The following is a 23,656-nucleotide window of genomic DNA, read 5'->3' on the forward strand; positions in this document are numbered from 1 at the left end:
CTGAAACGCTGGATATTGTAAGGTGTTCCTTTTTTTAAAGGAAAGGTGGTTGTCTTTTGTCTCACGGTGTCCATGCTTTTGTATAGGAAGGCTGCTGCTTACTTGAGTTCTTCCCTGATTGCAGTTTCCTGGAGCCAAGGTGTGGTAGTGCTGCTGTTTCCTTTGGCAAAACCAGTTATTTTACTCTGTATTGCTTTTGATATTAGAGGGAGTACACTTTGCAGTGGAATAATGTGGAAGAATTATTAGAAGGAAAGGAGCAGTACAGGAAAATTTGTTGTCCCTAACGTTTCTTACTCAAAAAACTTAATTTTAAGAAGTCTTAACTCTGTTATCTTCAGAATATCAGTGGTAAGCAAAGTTGTCAACCAGAAGCATATGGTAGCTGGGAACCACCCTTCAGGGAGCTTTAAAAAGATAAAGGTGCCAAAACAAAATATATGCCCTGGTATTATAACTTTCCAACTTCAATAACTAGCCAGAATCCATCTCCAGGACCCTGTTAGGGGTGCTGGCTCTCAGCAAGTTCAGCTAGTAGAGCAAATTTTTCTTTGTTTCAGAGCTGTTTCTCCCAAACCGGCACTTATCAGAAGAGCCAATTGCTGGGCAGGCAACTGATTTATTACAGCTGGGGGGCAGGACGACAGTGCTGGACACTTTGGGGAGCTGCACAGATTGATCGCAGCACTGTGTCTAGGGGAGTGCGTCTGTCTGTCTGCTGTGCTTTTTAGGAAATCAAAGCTAGTAAGTCAGACAGTACTCGCATAACTGTTGAAATCTTAACAAGTAGCTAGAAATAGAAGGTAGGTACATTGAATTGATAGAAGGTAGGTACATTGAATTGAAAACATTCCAGTGAACAGCCAGCAGTTTCTTGTTGATTTAAAACAAATGCAAACTGTTCTTTTTAAAAATGAATTTTGCATTTTAACTAGTCTAGTAAGAGTTGATGTATCCCTTTTGTTCCAGCTAGCAGTATGTGAGTATTGTTACATGTACTCCCTAATGGTATATAGACTACTGTCTCTTGTTAGTGTTCATTTTAATGAGACTAATTTTTTAAAGATATGCGATAGTGTTTTCTTTCAATTCACAATAAATACCATTTCTTATTGACTGGTTTTGCTGTAACTCGGTAATGTAAAATTAAAAAGAGAAAATTCCCTATGTATGAATTAATATATCTTAAAATTTAATGTATTTGCTATTCCTTTTGGTGCTGTTTTCTAAGGTTCTGTGGGCTTAGTTATTTTTCTTGTTAGTCTTGCCTCAGTTGGAGAAAAACATTCAGAAGGTAATTTTCTGCAGTCTGTAATTATAAGGCATCTCTCGTCAAGCATGTTGGCTTACAGTGACTCAGAACTTGTTAGTCCTGCTCTGAGTTGCTGCTGACCTTTCCAGAAAAGGAGAGTAAATGAAGATACTGATACAGGAAGCTTTCTGGCAGCCACCTGGTGTGCCAGTAAGAGCAAAGCATCGCTGCAGAGTAGGGAGTTCTTAGTTCAGACTGCCAGGGGCTATTTTTATCGTTATCCTGCGATTTGAGAAGCTGGAATTGTCACACTGCCCGAGTAATGCATGCTGGTTAAGTACCTTTTCCTTCTCTCCACAAAACCTCGCGATTGTGCCAGTAACTTCACAAGGTATATATATGGAGGCACTTCTGGATATTGTTAAATGGTAGTGAATATTGTGCCATTATAAAATGGAGTGTTGTGTTTGATGCTGATACTTAGAAGCTAAGTTTACTGAAGCTCGGGGGCTGATTAGAGAAGTGTGTGCACCAGCCTGAATTGATCTTTTGGCCTATGTAAGTTACCCTTGAAGCTACCTAACAGAGTTGTTACAGAGGTCTGGTGATGAAGGAAGACTCTTGGAAAAAAAAAAAAAAGGCAGTAAGAGGAAGCAGTGACGAGTGTGTGGATCCAAGTATGAATGGGTTTGCTCCAAAGAGTAATGGTGTGTTCATTTTTATGTGTTTTCTATTCTATTATGTTTCTGTTGTGTAGTTCAGAAGTCTGTGAGTTTAAGGACCCCTGTTTAGAAAATGACGTGCATCCCTCTGGTTATTTTATGCGGTCAAGTGTGCTCTGTACAGTAAGCAATACAGAAACTAGCATGCATTTGTTTTGAGGAGCTTTAAAACTATCAAAAGCAAGCACAGAATGCCTAGGCAGATCCAGAGGCAGGTGGTGGTGGTGGTTGTTGTAACTGGGCATTTAAAAAGAGGGGAGACAAATGTGTAAAGTAGAAATTGTACAGGAACTGAAAATGGTTTTTAATCAGTGCTGTCACATGAAATGCTGCATGCAGATGTCTGCTAACTCTGATTAGAGTGCAGTCTTCTCATGCACTCCAATTTCTGAAAGTTCTGCTGAAGTTGGAAGCAGAGTAGTTGGAGATGTTGGCAAGGCTGGAGTGTCACAGGCTGCATCAGTTGATGTGTGTGATGTGCCACACCTTCCCACTGTTGTGCAAATCATGTAATTATGAAAAGCACCCTGGAACAGCTCAGATGTGGTATTTCTCAACAACTTGTCATAGTCTCGTCAAACCACAAGGAGCCAGGCCGCAACTCAGAGAGATTGCAGTCTTCCAAGCACACCTGAGCAAGTCTGGGGAGTTTTCCCAGCTTTTTTAGTGCATGGTTAAGGATTCATTGGTTGTTCTTAATGGGTGCATTGATTGTTCAGTGTAGAATTCGAATTTACTTTTTTAGAAGAACAGCTGCAGGCAGGTAGGATTGTGTCTGCTGAAAGGAGGATTTGGTGATTTGGGTTTGTTTTTTTAAGGGGAATTAACTTCTGAGGTATATTTCAAGCTTGCTTTTCAGATCACTGTCAGTTGAATACTATTTCTTAAATAATGTAATGTTGTTAAATATTGAAGAGCAGTTCTGGCTGAGGACGGGTATTTCCTGCAGAAGCTAAATGTGTTTGACTGGCATCTGTTTCTTGCGTTCTAGCTGCTGTTGAGTGAGGGCTGTAACTTCACTGTTGGTCAGAAACATATACTGTGGCATCTGCACATGATGTAGGGACCATAAAAAGTACAGAGGAGAGCTCGCACCAGGAAGCTGTCTGAGGCCTAGTGAACCATGATTATGGTGGAGATTCACATGCTGAATTAATACCTTTTTTTTCTGTGTTTAAAGTAATTTAGTAAATTACTTGGGAAAGTCGGTTCAGAATAACCCTGAACATCACCAAATGCTTTATTTATATGTGAGAGCAAATGTTTTCAGCTGAGTAGGAGAACTTAGATGAACATGACTGTACTGATAAGACCGCTTTCAATATTTTTTCACTTTTTGGTTGTGTTTTCTCAGTTAAATCAGTCACACTCTTCTCTTTTCACTGGGATAGGGAACAGCATTCTGCCAAAATTTTTTGGCACTGGACTCTTGCAGTCAGTGCCAGAACAAACATACTGTAAAAGCTCAGGTACACAAACTTCGACCCTCTTTGCTTTCCCTTTAATCTCTCATTGGTAGCGTTTCTTCTCCATCTCTGTGACTGTTTGTTTCTCCATTTGCTTTCTCTTTTTTATTAATCGAGGTCCTAATTTTCTCTTACCTCCTATTCTTATGGTACTTGGTATGATAAGGAGGCATTGTGGAAGTGGGAATCACACACAAATGGTGTGTGAAAGAGGCTCACCTGTGCATTGCAGACTCTTGATTTATCCACAGATTAGTGCAAATCTCATTACAGCTGGTTTAAATGTAATCGGGATGATATTCACCTGCCTTTTCCAAGACCTTGAAGATGTGCAAGTATTAAGATAAAGGCATTATTCTTTGGTTTACTCATTGCTGCAAGGTGCTAAGGCCCACAGAGCTAGACCACTTATGTTTTTGTTGAACCTGTGTTTGGGGTTCATAAAGTTTCAGACCCAGCTGGGAATGAAATTAAGCTTTGAGCCATTTCTCGTTTGATCAGTGCTACTTGTGTCATTTAGTAACCTCTTCATGTTTTGCTTCATGTTTTAGCAAACACTCATTGCCTAGGTAAAATGCAGTTAAAGGCCATTAATTAAAATACTCCATGGAGGTTAGAAATCAGAAATTTAATTCTGAAAACTAGTTAAGGCTTTTCTGATTTGTATTTTGAGATGATTGAAAGAAGCAGTTTTTATTGTAGAGTAAATTAGAATTATAGCTGGTAAAATATTTACTACTTTACAGTGTCCTTGCTACGGTGGGAGAAGTGTAAGGTTTTGTATCCTTAATGATTTGTTTCCTTAATTGTAAGAGGGTGTTTTAAACTGTACGTGACATGTAACCATTAATCAGTCTGAACTGCCAGCTCACCTGCCAGTCCTGCAAGCAGACAGCTTTTCAGCTTCCAAGTGGCATGGTACAGTCAGGCTTGGGGTGGGTGTAGGAGGTCCTTACCAACACCAAACAGGCAGATACTGATTTTTCAAGGTAGTTTATAGGTCCATCGTTTAGGATTCCGTGTGCAAAAGTAAGCGTCTGCCTGTCCATGGCCAAATACAAGTGCATTTTCTCAAGATAGCCGTGGCCCTTTTTAAACGTTTTTTTCAACCTTCATTTCATAAGTTTTTTCATTTGATAATGTTCTTGTCCACTGAACATTTGATTTCTTTCTTCTCAGGGTTGCTTATTAACATGTCTTTTGCTAGTATTGGGAAGTAGAAAGGAAATAGTGGGGACTGCAAAAAGATAGATTAATTACTAGGTTATATAAAGAAAGCAAGAAGTCGTCTTGCTGTCTTTCCCTTCTTTTCTCTCGCATTTCTAGCTTGGATGTTTTGACCTGCAACTGACCACTGACTCAGAAAGATTCCTTTCTTTAAGGGTTTAAAATCTACATTACACTGCTGGCTTTGCTGTGTTTTTTCTGGCTGCTGCTTGAAAATGAGTTTTTGCATGTCTCACTCTAACATAAAGATTCAGTAATGGATTTTTTCTTGCCATGCTACCACTGTAATGAGGAACGGTATCTGTTTTCTTCTGAGGGCTAAACCCATGTAATTTTTAAATATATAAACATATATGTATGTGTATGGGTGTATTTAAATTTGGTTGTTAATTAGTTATTGAAGTGCCAAACAACTAGAAAATGGTTTTGGAATGTAAAGGAGAAGTGATTTTTTAAAAATGCTTTTTGGCCATGATTGTTTAGTAAAATGATGCATGTGTTCTTACTGTTGCTGTCAGGTAAGATGTGATTTATGTAGGATGTGCAGGAAGATTAGTGGCTGCCATTTCTTAACCTGAAGTTTGAGTTGGCGTGTAGAAAGGCTAAATTACCAAAAAATATGTCAGTATTGTAGCCTGAAAGCTGACACCTATGTGTGTGGTTGGAAGTGATAAGTGACCACCTTCTTTACCAGAAAAAAGCAGCAGCACAGCATGCTCTGGTGTCCTTGTGTGTGGCTGCTGTAGGTGATCTTTTTGCACCTTCTCCCCCACCCCTCGTTCGTTTAACCACTTCCTAGGGAGCTAATGGGTCTGTTGACACTGGTTAAAAGAAGTTTTTCTTACCTCCTTGTCTGCTTTTCCACTACTGGATTAAGAATATAGGCAAATAGAAAACACATGCATTTTTAACTTCAGAGTTTTCAGTGTCGAATTCTGGTTGCATAATCCAAATACCAAACTGTAAACCAGTGTGGCTGAGTGTAAATGGGGAGGTGAATTACATGCAGATGAAGCTAATCACATTGTTCTCTGACAGACATTTTTCAGTGTTAGGAATGTGCTGGGGACTTCACTGACCTATTTGTTTTATGAAAAACTGTTCACTTAACCGTGTTTTATATTCTTACTCAGTTGTTGTTCAGTATGTCTGAATTATATATGATTCTCTCTTGAAATAGAGGGGTTCATTGTAACCATCTGTGAAATTTCTTACGTGAGACTGCGCAGTACTTTTATTTAGTGACAAAGAGGAGGAAACCACATGTACCATTACGCAAGAGTGCACATATTAGTTGATTTCATAAGTTTGCTCACTATCACAAAATGACTTGTTTTCTCAATAAAAGCTTAATCTTTCTGGTTTGGCTGAAAGATAATAGCAAAATAAATAACTTGTTTTTTTTTTTTTTCTGCAGCTCTGAGTGAGGATTGTTTGTTTGTTTGTTTCTTTATATGTTCTTCAGAATCTGTTTGAAATCTCGTGTATTTGAATGTGTTTTGAGTCAGGCTAAGACTTGATACCGTTGATTTCTATTCATTATGCGGCTCTTTGTTATGAGGGTATGAAACACTGAAAGAATTGTTAACATTTTTGCATTGTTAGTAATGCTTACTAGGAAACTTGCTTCCTTGTGAATTCTCTTGCTTTGATTTAAATGTAATTTAAATTTGATCTTCACCTTTTCCTCTAGTGCATGGGTGTTAGCTGATTTTAAAACAACGTTTGAAATAGTTTCCCTTTCTGTCTGGTTTCATTTTGACTAGGATGCTGTTTTTCTAGAAGAGGCAATAGGATGTCTAACAAAAGAAACTCATGTGAAATAAATAGAATATTTATTTTTCTAATATCAAACACTTTAGAACAAGTATGGCCTATTTATGAACCTTTTGTAATGGGGTTGACAATAGGATAGAAAGGAGAGCTTTATGTGACATGAAGTTTGAAAACGGAATACTCTTTAAAACCTAAAGAGTAAACCAGCTGGCTTGTACATAAGGTGTAGAACATGTCTCTAGTTTTCAAAGCCTGTAATGTTCTTTTTTCCTGCGTTCTCTGTCTAGAATGGGGCTTTAGCCCACTCAAAGGTTTAAAAAATACTCTTGTAACATTTGCTTCCCTTTCCAGTCACCTGGTTTTCATTATAGTTACTCATCTGGAATTGACTAGCCTTAAGTTCTTAAAATGCAGAGCAGATCCTTTTACCACATGTGTATGCAGTTTAAACACACCACTCCCCACCCCTCCCTGGCCAAAATAAAACCCCAAACAAAAAACCCCAAACTAAACCAAGAAAACCCCAAGCAGTCAACAACCACAGATGTTTAACATGGTATGTAAGTTCTGGAACCTACTCCTAGATCATAAAATAATGTTAGCATTCTGCTTCAACTTAGTGCACTTCTGTGGATGTGAATGTTGGCTCTGGCTTGTGATTTTACCCACATGTTTAGTTGAGATGCTCATTTCAGTATTTTTGGTTCCTCCTGACTGCAAACAGACAGTACAGTCAAATAATACCAAAGTTTGCATGTATACTTGTGGCAACTGCCTTTTTTAAATACACAATTGAATGTGTAGTCAAAAACTGGGAACACGATCAGTTGTGTTATTAGTACATGAATACTTAGTATTAAGTAACTTGTATGGCAGTTAGGAAATTTTACATGCTGCTTGGGAAAATACTTACGTTAGAGGACACCTATATTTTTTTTTAGGCAAATAAAGTGGGGTTTTTTCAGTGCCAGAGTGTCCAATTACACACTTATCCAGATGTGCTGCAGTCTTGACTGCTCTGTGATGAAGAGGACTTCTAATTTTTGGCCTGATAAGCTGTTGCGTTGTATATGCTGGTTTAAAACTGAGTTTATGGCCCAGAAGGAGGGAGTGCACATGGCTCTGTAATGTTGTGATTTGGACAGTTCATTTAAATTGGGAAGTCCTTGGTTTCGGTCTCAGTTCTAATGACTGAATGTTTCATCTGGTAGATTTTGAATATAGAATATCAATATTCATTGCTGTGGAGACTACAGCCTAGGTAAAAGCTGTAAATGCCAGGCTTGCTGGAAGTCACACTCTCTCTTGCTTTGTCTCACTGTTCCCCTGGGTAGCTACTTATTCATGGGAGGCGCCATATTTAACAGAAGGAGTAGTCAGACCTCCGTCAGCACTTAGTAGTCTGGAAGCTGGAAGGTCTTTCAAGGGTAGGAGGTGTGTGCATTAAACCTGAGGCATTCACATTATCTTGAACAAATGGTGCTTGAATGGAGAAAACTCAGCTGATTCATTCAGTCATCGAATTGACAGCAATATATGCTGTGTACTTTATGTGGCATGTATGTGTTTGTCAACATGTACTTCTGTTTGTGGGACAATTTGCTCAGCACAGTATCAGTGCTGTATACCAGTGCAGCCACAACTATGTAAATCTCATTCCTCGTGCAGATGCCGAGTACAGTTACAGTGGCATATTCAGTTTAGCTCAGTATAGCTGGCCTGCTGTGTCAACAGGAATAGAACTGAAAAAAAGGTCACTTAGTCCAAAGATGTGTCTGTGCCGGTCATTATGTCATTGTAATTTAACCATATAATTACACAGGGAAGATAGTTGTGTTGGTACAGCTCCTGTTCAGAGCAAAGTCCAGGTAGTTTATAAAGGCTGTAAAGACTATTGGAACTAGTTTAATGACCCTAACCTTGTTTCCATCCAGTGTGCTCTTAACAGAAAGACGGAAGTATTGCTGTTATTGTGCTGATATGTTGTGATCTTTGGTGATGTAATAAAGGACTATTTTAAAACTTGGATGTAAGCACAGTTTTGTAGCAGCTATGGCCTTTGGTCACCCGTGCTACTGTGACAGTTGTTGCCAGTTTGCATTGATTACACAGCTGCATACTCCCAGATCTCTGGTGGGCACTGGAGCTTGCGGGTTTCTTAACTTGGCTGCCTTACAGAAACTGCTTCCCGTTTGTCCCTTCCTCTTCCTGCTGCTTTTTTCTTCTGCCAGGATCTGGATTATGAAGTGTGCTGTCTAAACAAAACTATTGGTTTTACAGGTTGTTTGTATACTGTTACGTAGTTGTAACTTTCCTGCAGTGGAAATCTGCAGCTTTGTTCTGTAGGGAATAGTGTTTGCCAGGAACATTCATACTTCACAAGACTGCACTTGGAGTCAATTTTCAATAAGAAAATAAAAGGTCAAGATTCAGAAATATTATTTGAGTGATCATGAGGGTGGGGTGGTTGGGGCCCCCGTGATGGGAATGCCAAACTGATTAGCCACATCTTGCTCATTCTACTTGGCATAATTTGATGAGCATTATCAGATGATTTACAGAAAGTGGAAGCTGGAGGGACATCTCTGTGTGATCCCATAGTTATGTGCGAGTCTGAACATAATGGTATTTAATTGTTTGCTCTCTTGGGGATAGACTGGTACACCGCTTAATTTACAGAGAGCTTTGTAGGATGTGTAACAAATGAGTGTTCAGATTTCACTTAGATAAATCATTCTGTAAAATACAGTATTTCCCCTTCATATTACATCATGCAAAATGATGTTTCTAAGTTTCTGAATGAGCTGATGTTGATGTAAAATGGCAAATAACTTACTGCTTCAGATACCACTGCAGATTTGCTTTCCTTTTTCTCATGACATGTTAGTATCATTTTTGCCTAACCACTTGAAGCTATTCTAAAAATAAAGCAAAATGTGGCAGTTGGTAACTGTTGCAGTAGATGCTTCAGTTCAAGCTGAGAAAACAGCCTGTATACCAAACAAGGTGTACACCTAAATAAGGTGTAACAAACAGATTAATATTTTTTTTAATGTGGTTAAGAAGCTTGTTGAGCGTAACCTTATTCCAAAGTAGGGGTGCTAATGTAGTGCAACACTTCTCTTTTTATAATAACACTAACAAAAAACTGAACCCAAACCCCCCAAATCGCAGTTGGAATGTTGATTATTGAGGGATGGCATAGGTACCTTTATAGATGGGTTTGAGAGTTTTTCCTCAGGATTCAGTGTTAACTGTCTGACCTGAAAGTCCTCAACACCCAAATCTGCTTGAAGGGCTAGGTTCCATTGCTGTGTAATGTGCTTTGAATTGAGAAGGGGTTTGGTATAGATCTGTCTCTTGTTTCTGGTCTACTTTTAAGCCTAGTGCTTTCATGTCAGTACCACATCTGAAAGGACTAATGTACACTTTCTTTACAGGTGAAGCCAAACTGTCTACATTTAATTTAGATTATAAGCAGTTCAGGGCAGTGACTGCATTTTGGCTGTGCATTCCGTGGTGCCTGTCCTTGTTGAAGTCCTGAGTAATGCCTGAAGCTCCTGGCCTAATTTAATGTATTAATAGTAAGGAACAGACAGTAACTGCTTCAAGACCTGAATTGAAGAATGCCTAGAGAGCTAAGCTTTGATGCGAGTATCTACTGAGCCAACCTCAGAGAAATACAGAAAGCAATCTTCAGCAACCTTTAAAAAAAATCAATTGTGTAATCTCTCAGAACAGAGCAACTGCAGGTCAGAAATTTAATACTGGCTTCTGTGTTTAATCTTAGTGGGAGTCACTTCCATGTTATTTGAGTTCTTTGTGGGAGGAGATGTTTGTGCAGAAGATAAACTACACATTGCTAATGTGATGCAATTGGAGCAAAGTTTTTCCTAAAAGTTAAAGCAAACAAATGAGCCATCTTTTCCTATTCCCTGATAGGAAAGATGGAAAATTTTAGTGGATGCTATTTTTTTTGGCATTGTGAAGAGCTGGTGCAGACCTCTGCACTCTGGCATTGTTGCTTTGTGCAGACCTCTGCAGAATGAGCACTACTTGAGTATCATTTCACACTTGACAAGCAAGCAGTGCAGGTATTTAAAATGCCTGAATGTGAAATTGTAATAGCTTGGTATGTGGTGGAAAGGAAGAGTCTGCATTGTAATGCTTTGACCTCCTGGTTGTGAACCAGTTCTGCCAACAGATAACATAGTGAAAGCAAAAACGTTATTTCAAAGTGGGAGATTTCTGCTGGGATTTTAATGCTAGAAAGACCATTTTGTGTTCCTGGCAAGGAAAGCGTAGAGTAGTGGTTTGTTCATGCAGCACCTAATCTGTGTTTAGGTGCATGAATGATTTTGGTTTCTGTTTCCTCTTTGTTAGTTTTTTTGTAATGCAAGAAAGTAAAATTGCATCAGGGTAGACGGGTGGTCTGTATAGCCACCATAAGTGAGACATGAGCTATGTAGGGTCTTCCCTTGCTCTTCTGTTTGCCAGTGCCAAATGTTGGTTTTCTCAGTCGCATTTTGGTCAAATCAGGCAAACTTCCTGCACTTTTCTAACTTGAAATGGAAGCCAAAACAGCTCTGCGTAGCTGCCCTCCGATCTATTGCAAGATTACTGTCACAACAGTGGGAGCCCATGAACTTTAGAAATAGGAACATTCGGTTTTGCAAAACCAAACGCAGAAAACTGAGACACGTGAGAAAATGTGTTTCTCAAGTAAAGTAATAATTGTAGCAGTTGAAGAAAACAATTCTGGAGTCTTTAGTAAAGAGTTTCAAGTAATTGCTTCAAATAATATTTCTGTGGAATGTGCTTTTTTTTTTCAATGAACATAGTAAAATTCTTAGCTAAAAACATTCCTTGGATTGGGCCTGTGAATTGGAGTACAACAACTCTGTGTAATAATGAATTAAAATCCAACACCCAGTTCCTCCAGAAGCAGTATTAGCTAGTTCTGATTTTCTGTCTTACTTTTTTTAGAAAGGCAAAATCTAATGGTGAAGTATATTAGCTCTTCCAAGCAGCTATGCCAGTCTCTTCTCTTTGTCCCTTCCCCCTGGCCTCACAGACCTTCGTGGTTCTGAGGTCTTATTTTAACTCTTTGACTCTGACTGACTGCTCCAGGAAGCAGTTAGTTGTAGTGTCTAGAAAAAATAGGTGGCATCATACTCTCTGTATTTTTTTTATAATTGAAGTAATCTTTTTTATGGTTTTCTGCCCTTGCAGAAGTGCACTTAGCATTTAATTCGTCTTATATCAGTGGAATATTTGAAAGTGCAGTGCTATTTCTGTAAAATCTGTGTTAATGGATAGTTAACTATTTTACTTTGTTCAAATCTAAGGATTGTCTATCACAGCATCCCTCCTTCAATGACGTAGTCCAAATTGGAATTCCGCTTAAAATTTGAAGCTTCAATATCAATTTAGCTGTAGTTCCAAAATTGTGATTGTTTATGAAGATGCGTATAATTTTTATTGACTTGAGTAATGGGAATTTTGCTCTATTTGCCTGTTTTGCTGTGTTTGGTCTACATGGGGTATCTCGAGATTTTGTTTCTAATCTGAATTTGCAGGCTTTGCTGCCAGGTTGGGGTAGGAACTGGCCTCTGGCTTGGGATGGTGTCTCATCATTTTCTAGTATCTGTTGGTGGTTTTTTTTTTCACTTTAAGCCCTTTAGATTTGGAACAACCATATTGAAGTTTTTTAGTCTTAGAAGATAGCTAAAAACCATAGATAACATCTTCTGATGTCTTCGGTGGATTGTGAAGCACAGCACTGTGTTAGCATTATAGCCTTTCAGCTTCTTGTGCATGACTGAAAGGGCAAAATCTTTATGGATAAAGCCTTTAGCAGCACTGCAGCGTAGGAATACTTATTGTATACATGGTGTGTATTAGCATGCATTGCACAGTAATTTATTCTGTGTGCATCTCATTAGATTGACAGGCTTTCTAGCAATGCCTCTCTCAAATGCCTTGTTGTAGAACAGGTTTTATGAAACAAAGTGCTGTGGCCTTATTAAAAGCTAAAAGAAAGGTTTTTGAACTTTACCAGTGGTTTTGCTACTTGTGCTTCTGATATTTGTGTTGTGTTTCAAACTCAAATACAGCTCTCATGGATGCAATGCAAACAAAGCTATATATTTTTCATGGAAAAGTAACAGGTAAATGTATTGCCTGCAACTAGAACCTGAGCCAGAAGGCTCATGTGCTTTCCTGTCAATAGCTCTGCCGTCTGTTAGTTTAGTTCCTAATAGAGGTTAATGAACATGACTGACTATCTTATATAACTGTGCTGCTGAAGTGGAGTCAGCAAAGCTATTGATAGCACTCAGCATGCATTATACAGCTGTAGTATTGAAGCCAATTCATTTGACATTCCTTTTTTTTTTTTTTTTTTAATCTTTTACAGTGTGCCGGTCAAATAAAAGCCCATGGGTCTGTCTGACATGCTCCAGTGTCCATTGTGGAAGGTGGGTATGAAGTGTTAGTGTGCAGATCTCTTAACCAGACCTTTATCTTTTTCCTTTGTTGTTTGACTCTGAGGGTCTTCATTCAGAATTTTCTTGAGTGCTGTATAATTCCCTGAAATAAACCTTTTATGATCTCATGTAACGTTATGGTTATACTAATCACACTTCTTTGTTACCTTATGAGAGTCCAGTGGTGATAATCAGTATGATTTTTTCCCCAAAAGAAAAGTGGATGGTGAATGTGATTGCTCAGCTCAAAAAGCGCCTGGAGAACTGCTGCTGCAGTGTGTTATTGTCTAGCTCTATTCTGTAGAAGATTTTTCTATTGTAGTAAGATAAAACCAGTGAGAATTCTTGGAAGCCCACAAACACAGAGTTGGCACATCTTATTTTTGGGAAAACAGCAACTATCCAGCTTAGACAGAAAATGCCTTAAATGTACTGTAGTGTAGTTTTGGCACAAAGTTACTGCCATACCATAAATGGAGTAGCTACTGTCCAAGTTCCTTCAGAGTACCCTTGTGTTTTGTCTGTATTAGTTGAAGTACAAGGGAAGAATTTGTAGAGCACTGATACAGCCAATTCTGTTATTTCTATGTCAGGATAATTGTAGAAAATTGGCTGTTATGTACCTGTTTGAGATGCACATGTGAATGAAAGTGCAGCTAATGTTGATGTTCAGACAGAACCTGAGATGTGAACTTTTCATCTGTGCTAGTGTGCTGTTAATCTGGAAAAGCAGCATTAAGTTTACAGACATTGTCTTTTAAAGGAGATTGAATAAAGTTCAGATTTTGTTTCTTCCATCACAACTCCCCCTTTCCTTGATCACAACTTTCCCTCTTTTTTCAGTTTTTCAGCACAATGATTTTCTCTTTTAACTTCTTTTCTAAATCTACACTTAGTGAGACCTAAGAGAGGGGGTGCTGCTTCATGATATGTGACGTGTGAAGTGAATAGCTTGGAATGTTTTACTTTTTACTAACTAAAAAAGAAACAACATCACTGACCACGTACAACCTTTCTGTTGTGCAGATGGACTTTGAGTCAGTTATTGGTGGCGTTTGTTTTGACTTTTCAAGCTGCTCCCATCCTTATAATGGAAAATAAGGGAAAGACACAAATGTAATACACCTTGTAATGGGATCCCTTTTGATCGTGAAATCGCATTAAATATTCTTCTGTTCAGATAATGTTTGAGATCAAAGGAAGAGGAATATGGCTTTTTAGGTCTTCACTTAAGTATATCCTCCAGGTTAGTTATTTGGGAGTGTTACTGACCATGTTACAGCAGCAGAGCATTTCTGGTGGGAGCATAGCTTTCTAAACCTGGCATTTGCACTGGTAGGCAGAAAACCCAGCTCCTGCAGCGCAACTGTCTCATCTGGGTTATGACATAGCGGCTGTGGGGTTTTGCCAGCACAGCAGTGTTGGTAGCCCTGTGGCTTCAGTGCCTTAATCAGCACAGCTGTGTTAGCAGAGCTGTTTACACCTGCATGTAAGAACAAGTGTAGAATACAAAGACCTTCGTCTGGAGCATGTACAGAGTTCCTGTCCATTAGTATTACTGAGTTCAACAAGAAAGAAGTGGGGGAGAATGGAATTGCCTAAGGTACGGCCAAGTTCTCCTGTGTGTCAGTGATTTTTCATCTGATTCTTGGGGTTGTTGCATCTCTAATTACACTTTATTAAAGATGCTTAATTTTCTGGATCTCAGTTTTTGAGCATGACAGTGCTCACTGTCAGCAGAAGAGTTGTAGGATTTTAGATTTCCTTTTCAGTTAATGTGACCTTTCAAATTCTTGAACTTCATAAAATACAGAATGCTCTAATATTAAATTGTGCTGTAGAATGGGAAAGTTTAAAATAGATGTAATTTCATACAGGGGTCAGCAGACTATAGGGATCTCAAGCATGATGAGTGCTGTGTGGAAAATAAAGTAGAACCATAAGAAAGGTAGATGGGAAAGCAATATGGAGAACTAACCGCATTAAAGCTATGGAAAAAGGGAGCTAATGATTTTCTCAATTGTGAAGTTGCATCAGTTTGTTAAGGGTCCAGATCCCAGGGTTTGGTACAAGGTTGCCAGGCTGTGGTTGCTGTGAAGGAGCTGGAAAGATTAATTCTGACATTGTTGGAGAGTAAAGATTAATTCTGACATTGTTCCAGTAAAAAGCTGGAAAATGTAATCAGAGTTTTCACACAGGTGAATTGCCTATTTTAATGCCTGGGTAAATATTGGATGTTTATTAGGCTGCCTATTTTCTCCTTATTTTCTATGAATGTTGGTTAAGTAGCTGTTTAAAAGTACAAGATTTACGTTTGATTTTCATTTATTTTAGATACGTGAATGGCCATGCAAAAAAGCATTATGAAGATGCACAGATTCCTATGACCCATCATAAGAAAACAGAAAAACAAGAGAAAGTTCAGCACACTGTGTGTATGGATTGCAGTAGTTACAGTACATACTGGTAAGGGTTTAAACGCTGTGATTTGACAACATTTTTACATCCTGAAGGTGAAAACTCCTGTGAAGTATATTGTGTTACACACATTTTTGAGGACTTCATTTCTTGATTTCCAGACCTGGTTGTTTAAAAATGGTTATGAAATAACCTTCTGCTTTTGCAAGTGTGTTACAGTTAAACCCCTGCATTTCAAATGGTTTAGAAGAAAGTTTTTGAAATAAATGCTATTTATGTGGTTTGAGTTGCTTCTATTTGCTTTTGGACATACTTAATTGCAAAAGCTGCTGCTTGGTTGTAGTTAACTCTTTCCATCAAATGGGTGAGCCTTTTATATATCCTTTATCTGTCAGAAAGTAAAGTAATATTCTGCAGTTCCTGCCCAAGAGATGTGACCTTGAGGCGTGTATGTGTGTGTTTTGTTTGGGGTTTTTTTTTCCGGTATTATTTTCTGTCTCCACTCCAGAAAAAAGGCTTCTTTCTATTGGAGATTTAATGCAACCTGTATGAGTTTAAGAAAGTGATGAATCGTGTTGGGAAGCAACATCAAATCTCTGGCAAGATTAAGTAGCAGAGTCACAGAAGTGGTTCATTCTAGCAGTTTCTTAGGTTGGGGTATGAGCACTGTTTAAGGAGATTTTATAGTTAGGCTGGTAATATTGGGTTCCTTATCTTCCTTGTTCCTTGGAAAGCAAAGGCTGGAATACTATTGGAATCAATGCTTTTGTGCATTCATCATCTTCCATCCTCTTCATCTCATAGCAAAACTGTTGACAGCTACTTCCCCGTTTCCTGTTAGCTTCATGGTTTCCAATGTATGTCATTACTTGTGTGGTGTAGCAGTGCAGGATTGGAACAGGGCAGACCTTGGCGGAAAGCGTGTTATAGTCTTGTAAAAATACAGAGTGTATAGCTCCACTGATGGGTATCTGTTGTGTACTTCATCAGGGAAAAATCTGCTTGCTGAAGTTTGGGAATCTAGGTTTGTGAGGAATACTTCTTCAAAGTGTTTTTAGCCCCTGCAAGTAAAATCATAGTTAAGTGGTCTCACCTGAAGACATTTTGTTTGGAGCAACTCAGGAATTACTCAGATGGTGCGTGCAGCTGGACGGATGTTAAGCATAGAAGAAAGGTTTGAGTAGCTTTGTGGTGTATGGGGATTTTGCTTCTATTTATATTCTGTTTAGATGACCAGCATTTTTATCTGCTCCTGTGTGAAAACATAAGATTTTTCCAATGTATATGCACAGGTTAACAGCATTGAAGCAGCCGTGGGAAGCTAATTCCACTTTCTGATGCTGTTAACAACTGAATTCTGTGCTGTGGCTTTTTGTTTTGTTTGAAGTATGACCTATCTTATAGTCACTCTGAAGGTAGTAATGTGTGGAGGAGTTTTTGCAGGGTATTTGAAGTCTTGATTGCATCTCCATTTACTATGACAGATAGTATGCCCAACTTGCTGAGGCTTGATGAGTTTAGCAGGTCAGAGTACCCAGCCAGCCGTATCCCAGACATGACGTGGGTATTGCAAAATGACAGCCAAACTAAGGACTATAGGATCTGCTTCTGAAAGAAACTATGCTTGTGAGGAAACGTAGGCACACATTTAGGAAACCCACTGATGTTTCACGGTGTATCTGTGGTAGGGCAGATGAGAAGCAGTTTAGCATGTGATGTCTTTTCTGCTGTAATCTAAGTAGAAGGCTTAGTCATCTATGGATGAACTGGAACTAATTGTGGAGAGCTTTGCCTTGGGGTATTCCTGTTGTGTATAATTCACTATCAAATTATAACTCTACTGTGCTAATGTGAAGCTGAACGGGTTTCAAAAGCAGTGTATGTTTGCTTAGAATTAGGCTTTTTTAAATTATTTTTTATTTTTTTCCCCTAGCTGGTCATCAGAAAAAGATACCTGGATTTGCCATTGCACCCACTTTGTTCAGTGGAAATGAGCTTGAATGTGTAAAGATGAATCAGAAAGGATTCTGACCAACTTCTGCCCCTTTATTTCAGACAGTACGATGTAGGCTGCTATCAAACAGTGCTTCCCAGTTGAAGCAAATAGTTGGGTGAATTCAGGTAATGACTTGCTACTGTGGAGATTGAATTTTGAGATGTTACTTGATAGCTTCTTCATTTTCTATGGGAATCCGGTAGATGGTATGTTTATGCAATGATGTTTCTTTGGAGTAAACTTTTGAAAGATTAGTATTTTATGCTACCTCAATAATTTAGACATCAAGTAAATACTATTCTAAGACTTAATTGAATTTTACTTCTACTGAAAAAACAAGGGAGGTATTTTGATGTAGTGATGGCTTTTATGCTTTTATTTGCAGTTTTGTTAACCACACAGAGTTGAGTAGAATGCTCTTGTTAATTGCCTGTGTTCCTTAGCTTGCATGATAGTAGCAGTGAACAGGCCTTCTGGGCTATTTTCTAAGCAGAAGGCATTTAATCCTTAGGTTTTTCTTTGGCCATGTCACAAACTTTCATGCAGTCATGATAGCACAGCCCGGGGTTTGCCTTAGCTGTTCTTGTCAGTCCAGGGGGAAGAAATACTATGTGACTGTTGAAGCTACTGAGGTCTATTTAATCTTGTTTCTAGTTCACATGCAGTCTTGCTGTAAACCAAAGCCAGATAAAGCCATCTGCTGTAACTCTATTTCAGCCTGGAAGGCTAGGTGTGTAGGGCTAGGTGTGTATGTTTTCTTTGAAGACAAGCTTTCAACATAGCTTTGAAAGGAAAATGTTTCAGTTCTGGTGGGACGTGGTTAATTTCTATATTTTTAATCTGAGCTAAGGTATTTATTGTATTTATGAATTTGGTAATGTTTTGAAAAATAAAGTCATGCTTGAGATACCATTGAGTATTGGGAAACTAGGGATTTGCTTTCCAGAGTGTTTTGGTCTTTCTTCTGTGTCCGCTTATTTGCCTGTTGAGTCTTCAGAGTGGCAAAGTTGAGAGAAGGTTAATCTTTCCTTTATTCTAAGAATACAACTCTCTTCTTGTTTCTTTGATTACTTTTGAGACAGTAGATGCAATACTAAATCTTCAGCCTGAATTATGTTTGATATACCCTAAGCACTGAGAAAGAGACTCCCAAATTCCACTTTTTGGAGATAATCAGCCTTTCAGTTAGTCTAAAGTATTAAGTACAAAGAGTTTAAAAGAAGTACAGATTTGTTTTATCTTCAAGCTATCCTATGGTGCTTTCTCCTGCTGTGTTAGTGGTGGTTTTTCTGTGTGCAAGAGGTAAAATGGTATGTGTAAGAAACCTGCTTTCAGAAATACCTTTACTGAAAGAGGACTCTTGTGAATTGGTTTGCTCTGTGCTAGTGCACAGACAGCTGGTTAGCACAGAGCAAGAAAGGCTGCCTTCTTTATGTATTTGCATAATATGTTTCCTGTGTTCATTTAATTCCAGACCCAACTTGCAGGTCAGATTTCTGACCCATTAACCTCCTTGTTATCTCTTAAAGGGACATGGTTGTACTTGTGTATGTGTTCCTGTGCTTGTCCATCCATGTCCTGTGTCCCCCCCGCCACTAAGCCGATGCCAAGGACTTAAAAAGTTGTCTTTATTAGCCATCGTTTGTGATGGTGGTTCTATGTAGAAAACAGATTTACTGGGCTAGTGCATGGGCATCTGAAAATTAAATTGCTTGGAATCATTATTTTGTGTTTTATAGTCAGTGGAAATTAAAGAACATAAAAAGCCTTTTATCAATACAGTAAACTTGAGTTAGTTCACTCATATATAGTGTTAGCACAATGAAGGAAACTTGGATTTTCTTATTTTTTCCTGTTCTGTAATTCTTCAAATCCAATGAGGACTTTAAAACATAGCATGGAGTTCTATAGCCTACTGAAACAGCCAGCACTAAGCTGAAGTGTTCCCCAGAGCAGTGCATACATTCACTGGCTTGCTGCCAGTTTAGCAGCAAAGGAGGCCAGAAAAGACCAGGCCTTGGAGGTATCAGAGGTGCTAAAAATAGAAGGTGTATAGAGAAGAAAATACTGTGTTAACCCATACAGGGGACCCCTCCTGAAACAGAGGATTTGTTCTGTACAGTTGCTGTTAAAAGCATATTGTAGAACTGCTGTATGCAAAAAGGTGTGTTGTTAATTTGTGATAATCTTGAGGATCACAAATAAACATGTGTTTTGAATGTCAGCTTCACATACAGGAGGTCATCTCTCAGCAGTTTACCTTTAAGGTGTGTGGGCTTTGCAAATTTTAAGCTATTGAAACGTAAACTACTTCCTGTGCTGATTACCTCTGTTATCCAAAACAGATTGGTTGTAGTGCTGTTACTGCTAGTAGTAGTGGTGACTCTTCAGTGTTGCAAGGGAGGTGGTTTAAAAAACCTGCCCATTAAAAAGAAAAATAGGAAAAGGTTGTTTTACTTTAAATGAGCCTTAAAATCACTTTTCCACTCTTACAAGGACCCTGACATTTAATGATTTATTTGGTTTTATTTCTCCATCTTGGGGAAAGTGGTAACTTGCAGTTGTATGTACACGTTAAACTGGTATGTGAGATCAGACTAAAACCAGTGTTAACATGGTCTTTAGGACATGGGAGCAAGTATTAAATAATCTTTCAGGAATAAGTTGGCTTAGAGGCTTTCAGTGAACTTGCATCTGCTTTCATTCCCTATTTATAAGCGTTTATAAATGTAATTGTGCTGGTATACCTGGGGGTGTGGTCAGGCTTGGTATTAAAGTGGGGTTGGACTACTGTATGTACCTGCACCATATTTACCTCTCAGCAGAGCTGGCCTGGACAGTTTGCTCTGATGATTGTCTTGAGGTGTAGTGTCCTGTGAGAGTGGCAAAAGCAGGAACACTTCATTAGGTAATTGTAGGTGGCTGATAAAGCTGAACTGGACTACTTAAAAGTGTGGCAGAAAAATAAGTAAATTTACAGACTTGTTCCTTGTTCCAAACTTACTGGGTCTGTGGCAATCTTTAACAAAATAATAATAAAACCTGTTACTGGCAGTAGCTGTCTGAATAATTCCTAGGTGTTGTGTAAGGGCTGTGGTCGGTATTTGGAAATCTGGAGAGCTGTATTAATTTCTCCTCTTGGAGGCAAAACTCAGTAGTGATCCTGGACAGATTGGTCTGACAGACTCCTTTCCGTGGCAAGGGCCTTTCCCAGGAATTCAGTGTTTGAATTAACAGTAGCATTAATGCCTTTGAAATTCATTGCGGGTTTATGCAATAAAGCATGTTGTAAATACCAGTTGTGCCTAAAGTCGATAGCTTCATTAACTTCCAAAGCATGGATCTGCTCCAGCAGAAGAGTAACCTGAGATGATGAGGATGTATTCCACATTTGAACCTGTCCTGTGCCAAAGGGAAAGGGGAGAAAATAGCTATAGTTCTGTTATTAAATATATCCAGAGTGAGTTAGTTTTTTTCACAGGAAGTGTTAAGTTACCTGACACAATTTTAAGCTGCAGTTTGATCAGGCAAGAAATGCAAGGGATTTAGAATACAGCAAGGCAGCAGAAGTTAATGCCACCTTGCAGCAGTGTTTTCCTTGTGACAGTTTTCTTTACTACTGTCCACAAGCCGTCATGCACCCTGGATTTACATGTACTCTGGAAAATAGTGAAATAAGGTGGGGTTTTTTTTCCAGCATTCCCTAAAAGATCCTTTAGCAATTTTTGCTATTTAGCAATAATCTGCTTTTGTACACTGTATGAGGCCTTTCAAGCCCACAGTTTTAATATTAAATTATAATGAACATCTTTGTTTCTTAGGAAATGCAAGATGTTTGTAGAACGTTGATGGATTGTAGACTTTTGTAACCCTTTCTTCTGCTGAGAGGACATTTTGATTTGGCTTTACATTTGCTTTGAGGCTTTGGAGGAATCAGCTTTGTTTTTCAGCTCAGTTACTTCCTTTTGCACTTACCCTGAAAAAGCTCAAAGTACTACTTTAAGTTGCAGAAGAGTTTCTGTATATATAAAGACTGTCTGAGAGATTGAGTGATATTTGTGGTTAAAGCACGAGGTGCAAGTTGCCGCAGACTCCGGTGTGAGTTTTGACAAACCACGTAATCTTCTAGTTCATCTTCCCTGTCTTGTTTCTGTAGCAGAAACTAACATTATGTATGTATCTGTTCAGCACCTCAAGCTTTAATGATAGCTTTGTGGTATTATAATAAATAGATTGATGCTCTACGTTAATAAAACCTTTGTAGTCTGTTTACCTGCTGTCAGCTGATCTATTCTGATAACTTCCATAGATTGTATCCTGACGCTGCTTTTGGTTACACCCTGTGTTTGAATTTTTGCTGAACTGCAGTTGTGCATTGTGACGAGCAGTACCTGATGCTTCTGATTTCTGATAAAGAAATGAGCTAGAAGAAAAAACATCTCATAAGACAGTGCCTGTACTTTACCTTGCTATAGGGTACTTTTCAGAGGGAACCAAGCTGAGTAGGTGTTGTGCTCCCCTTTTCCCCTCGTATCTTCCACAGAATCACTTCAGTGCTTCCTGCACAAAGGCTTGCATGGCTGTTCTGGAGTACTTGACTGAAGCAGCCTTCCAGTATCTGAAGGGGGCCTGTAAGGATGCTGGGGAGGGACTCTTCATTAGGGACTGTAGTGATAGGACAAGGGGTAACGGGTTAAAACTTGAACAGGGGAAGTTTGGATTGGATATAAGGAAGAAGTTCTTTACTGTAAGGGTGGTGAGGCACTGGAATGGGTTGTTGAAGGAAGCTGTGAATGCTCCATCCCTGGCCCTGTTCAAGGTCAGGTTGGACAGAGCCTTGGGTAACATGGCTTATAGTGTGAGGTGTCCCTGCCCATGGCAGGGGGGTTGGAACTGGATGATCTTAAGGTCCTTCCAACTCTAACTATTCTATGATTCTGTGAAATCCTTTACATGTTCTGATAAATGTTTTTATTGCAGTTACCGCTGTGATGATTTTGTAGTCAATGATACCAAGCTGGGCCTGGTACAGAAGGTCAGAGAGCACCTACAGAACTTGGAAAAGTAAGTGGTTTGTTTACATCCAGACTGCGTTTGGTGGCCTTGTAATCATCCCATAATTTAAGTGGTATTTCTAGTTTATGGGTATGTATGTATTTAATACAGATATTCTGGTCTTTCTGTGTGTGTTTAAATATCCTTTTAATCCCTGAACAAATGGGTTTGTTCTTGTTGTTTCTTTTTCTTACGGAGTAAATCTTACAGAAGCAATGTATGGTGATGCAGAAATTTAGGTTTCTTGCTAACTAGCCAGTAGTTACTGACTTTCTCCATCTAAAAGGGAGAGAATTTCCAGAACAGAATCATAGTTTTTTCAAAACAAGTTTTTGGAACAGAGAAGTGGAAGCAAATAAGCAGGTACAAGCAGTCTTCCTATTAATTGTGTAACTTTGTTTCCAAACCAAAAAGTGAAGAAGGCTTATAAACTTGAAACCATGCAGAAGAGATGTGTTTTCCTTCTGCCTTTATCTGGTGCGATTCCAGTGAAGAGCAGGTATTACAATATGTGGGGCAGATGCTGCAGCCAGTGCTAGATAGCAAATAGTCTTTTCATAGTCTGTTTGGAAATCTTACGTAGGACTAGGGAGAAGTACATGTCCATGCAGTGCTTGCAAACAGGTTTGAATGACCCAGAGTTCAAACAGAACTCCTGCAAAGAAATTGCTGTGATTTTTGGGAAATTTCTGGATCCTCCTTAAGTGTGCCACTTACTCTGTAGGTAATGTTAATACCTACTCTGTAGGTAATATTTTCATCTTTTTCCATTCTCTTTTTATTGGGCCGCTCAGGTATGTGTAAGGAGGTATAAAGATGTTTTAAGTCTAATGAGAAGTCTGTGGAGGCTTTTGTTGGGTGTAACAACAGGTTTTGAGGTTTTGTGGAGGGCTTTTTAATTAACAAAAAGAAAGAAGGCCCAAACCTGAGATCTGGAACAAGTTAAGGACTTTGCTATTGGATTAGAGAGCAGCCACAAAGTGGTAGAGTTGAGGGGGGCAGTAATTTCCAGTGATGTGGAAAAGAGTTACTAATTGTAAATTTGTATTAATGTTACACAAACATCACGTATTTCTATTGAAGTAAGAGAAGTCAGCTATAAAACCTAAGTGCTAGCACTTGGGATATTTCTGATTTTTGGTAACTTTCCCCTGACCTTTTTAAGTTGCGATTCTTCTGATAAAAGTATTTTCTGGAAAATTCTCTATTAAGTATTCCTTTGATTAAGGAAAAGCATTCATGTTTTAGAGGAAAAA

General features: G+C 38.8%; 1 protein-coding gene across 3 annotated transcripts in view; it reads left to right on the forward strand.

Moving 5' to 3' along the window:
• Positions 1 to 23,656, forward strand: part of USP3 (ubiquitin specific peptidase 3) — an 82,302-nt gene that overhangs the window by 41,451 nt on the left and 17,195 nt on the right. For all 3 annotated transcript variants that reach the window (XM_061347646.1, XM_061347647.1, XM_061347645.1), the window contains 3 exons: positions 12,862 to 12,922; positions 15,266 to 15,397; positions 22,326 to 22,409. In XM_061347646.1, the coding sequence (XP_061203630.1) occupies positions 15,315 to 15,397; positions 22,326 to 22,409 (167 nt within the window). In that variant the 5' untranslated portion in view covers positions 12,862 to 12,922; positions 15,266 to 15,314. The remainder of the gene's footprint in view (positions 1 to 12,861; positions 12,923 to 15,265; positions 15,398 to 22,325; positions 22,410 to 23,656) is intronic.

The sequence above is a fragment of the Neopsephotus bourkii genome, unplaced genomic scaffold, assembly GCF_033783945.1.
Source record: "Neopsephotus bourkii isolate Nb327-2 ecotype Australia unplaced genomic scaffold, CSIRO-AGI_Nbou_v1 NB_318, whole genome shotgun sequence".
Taxonomy (NCBI): domain Eukaryota; kingdom Metazoa; phylum Chordata; class Aves; order Psittaciformes; family Psittacidae; genus Neopsephotus; species Neopsephotus bourkii.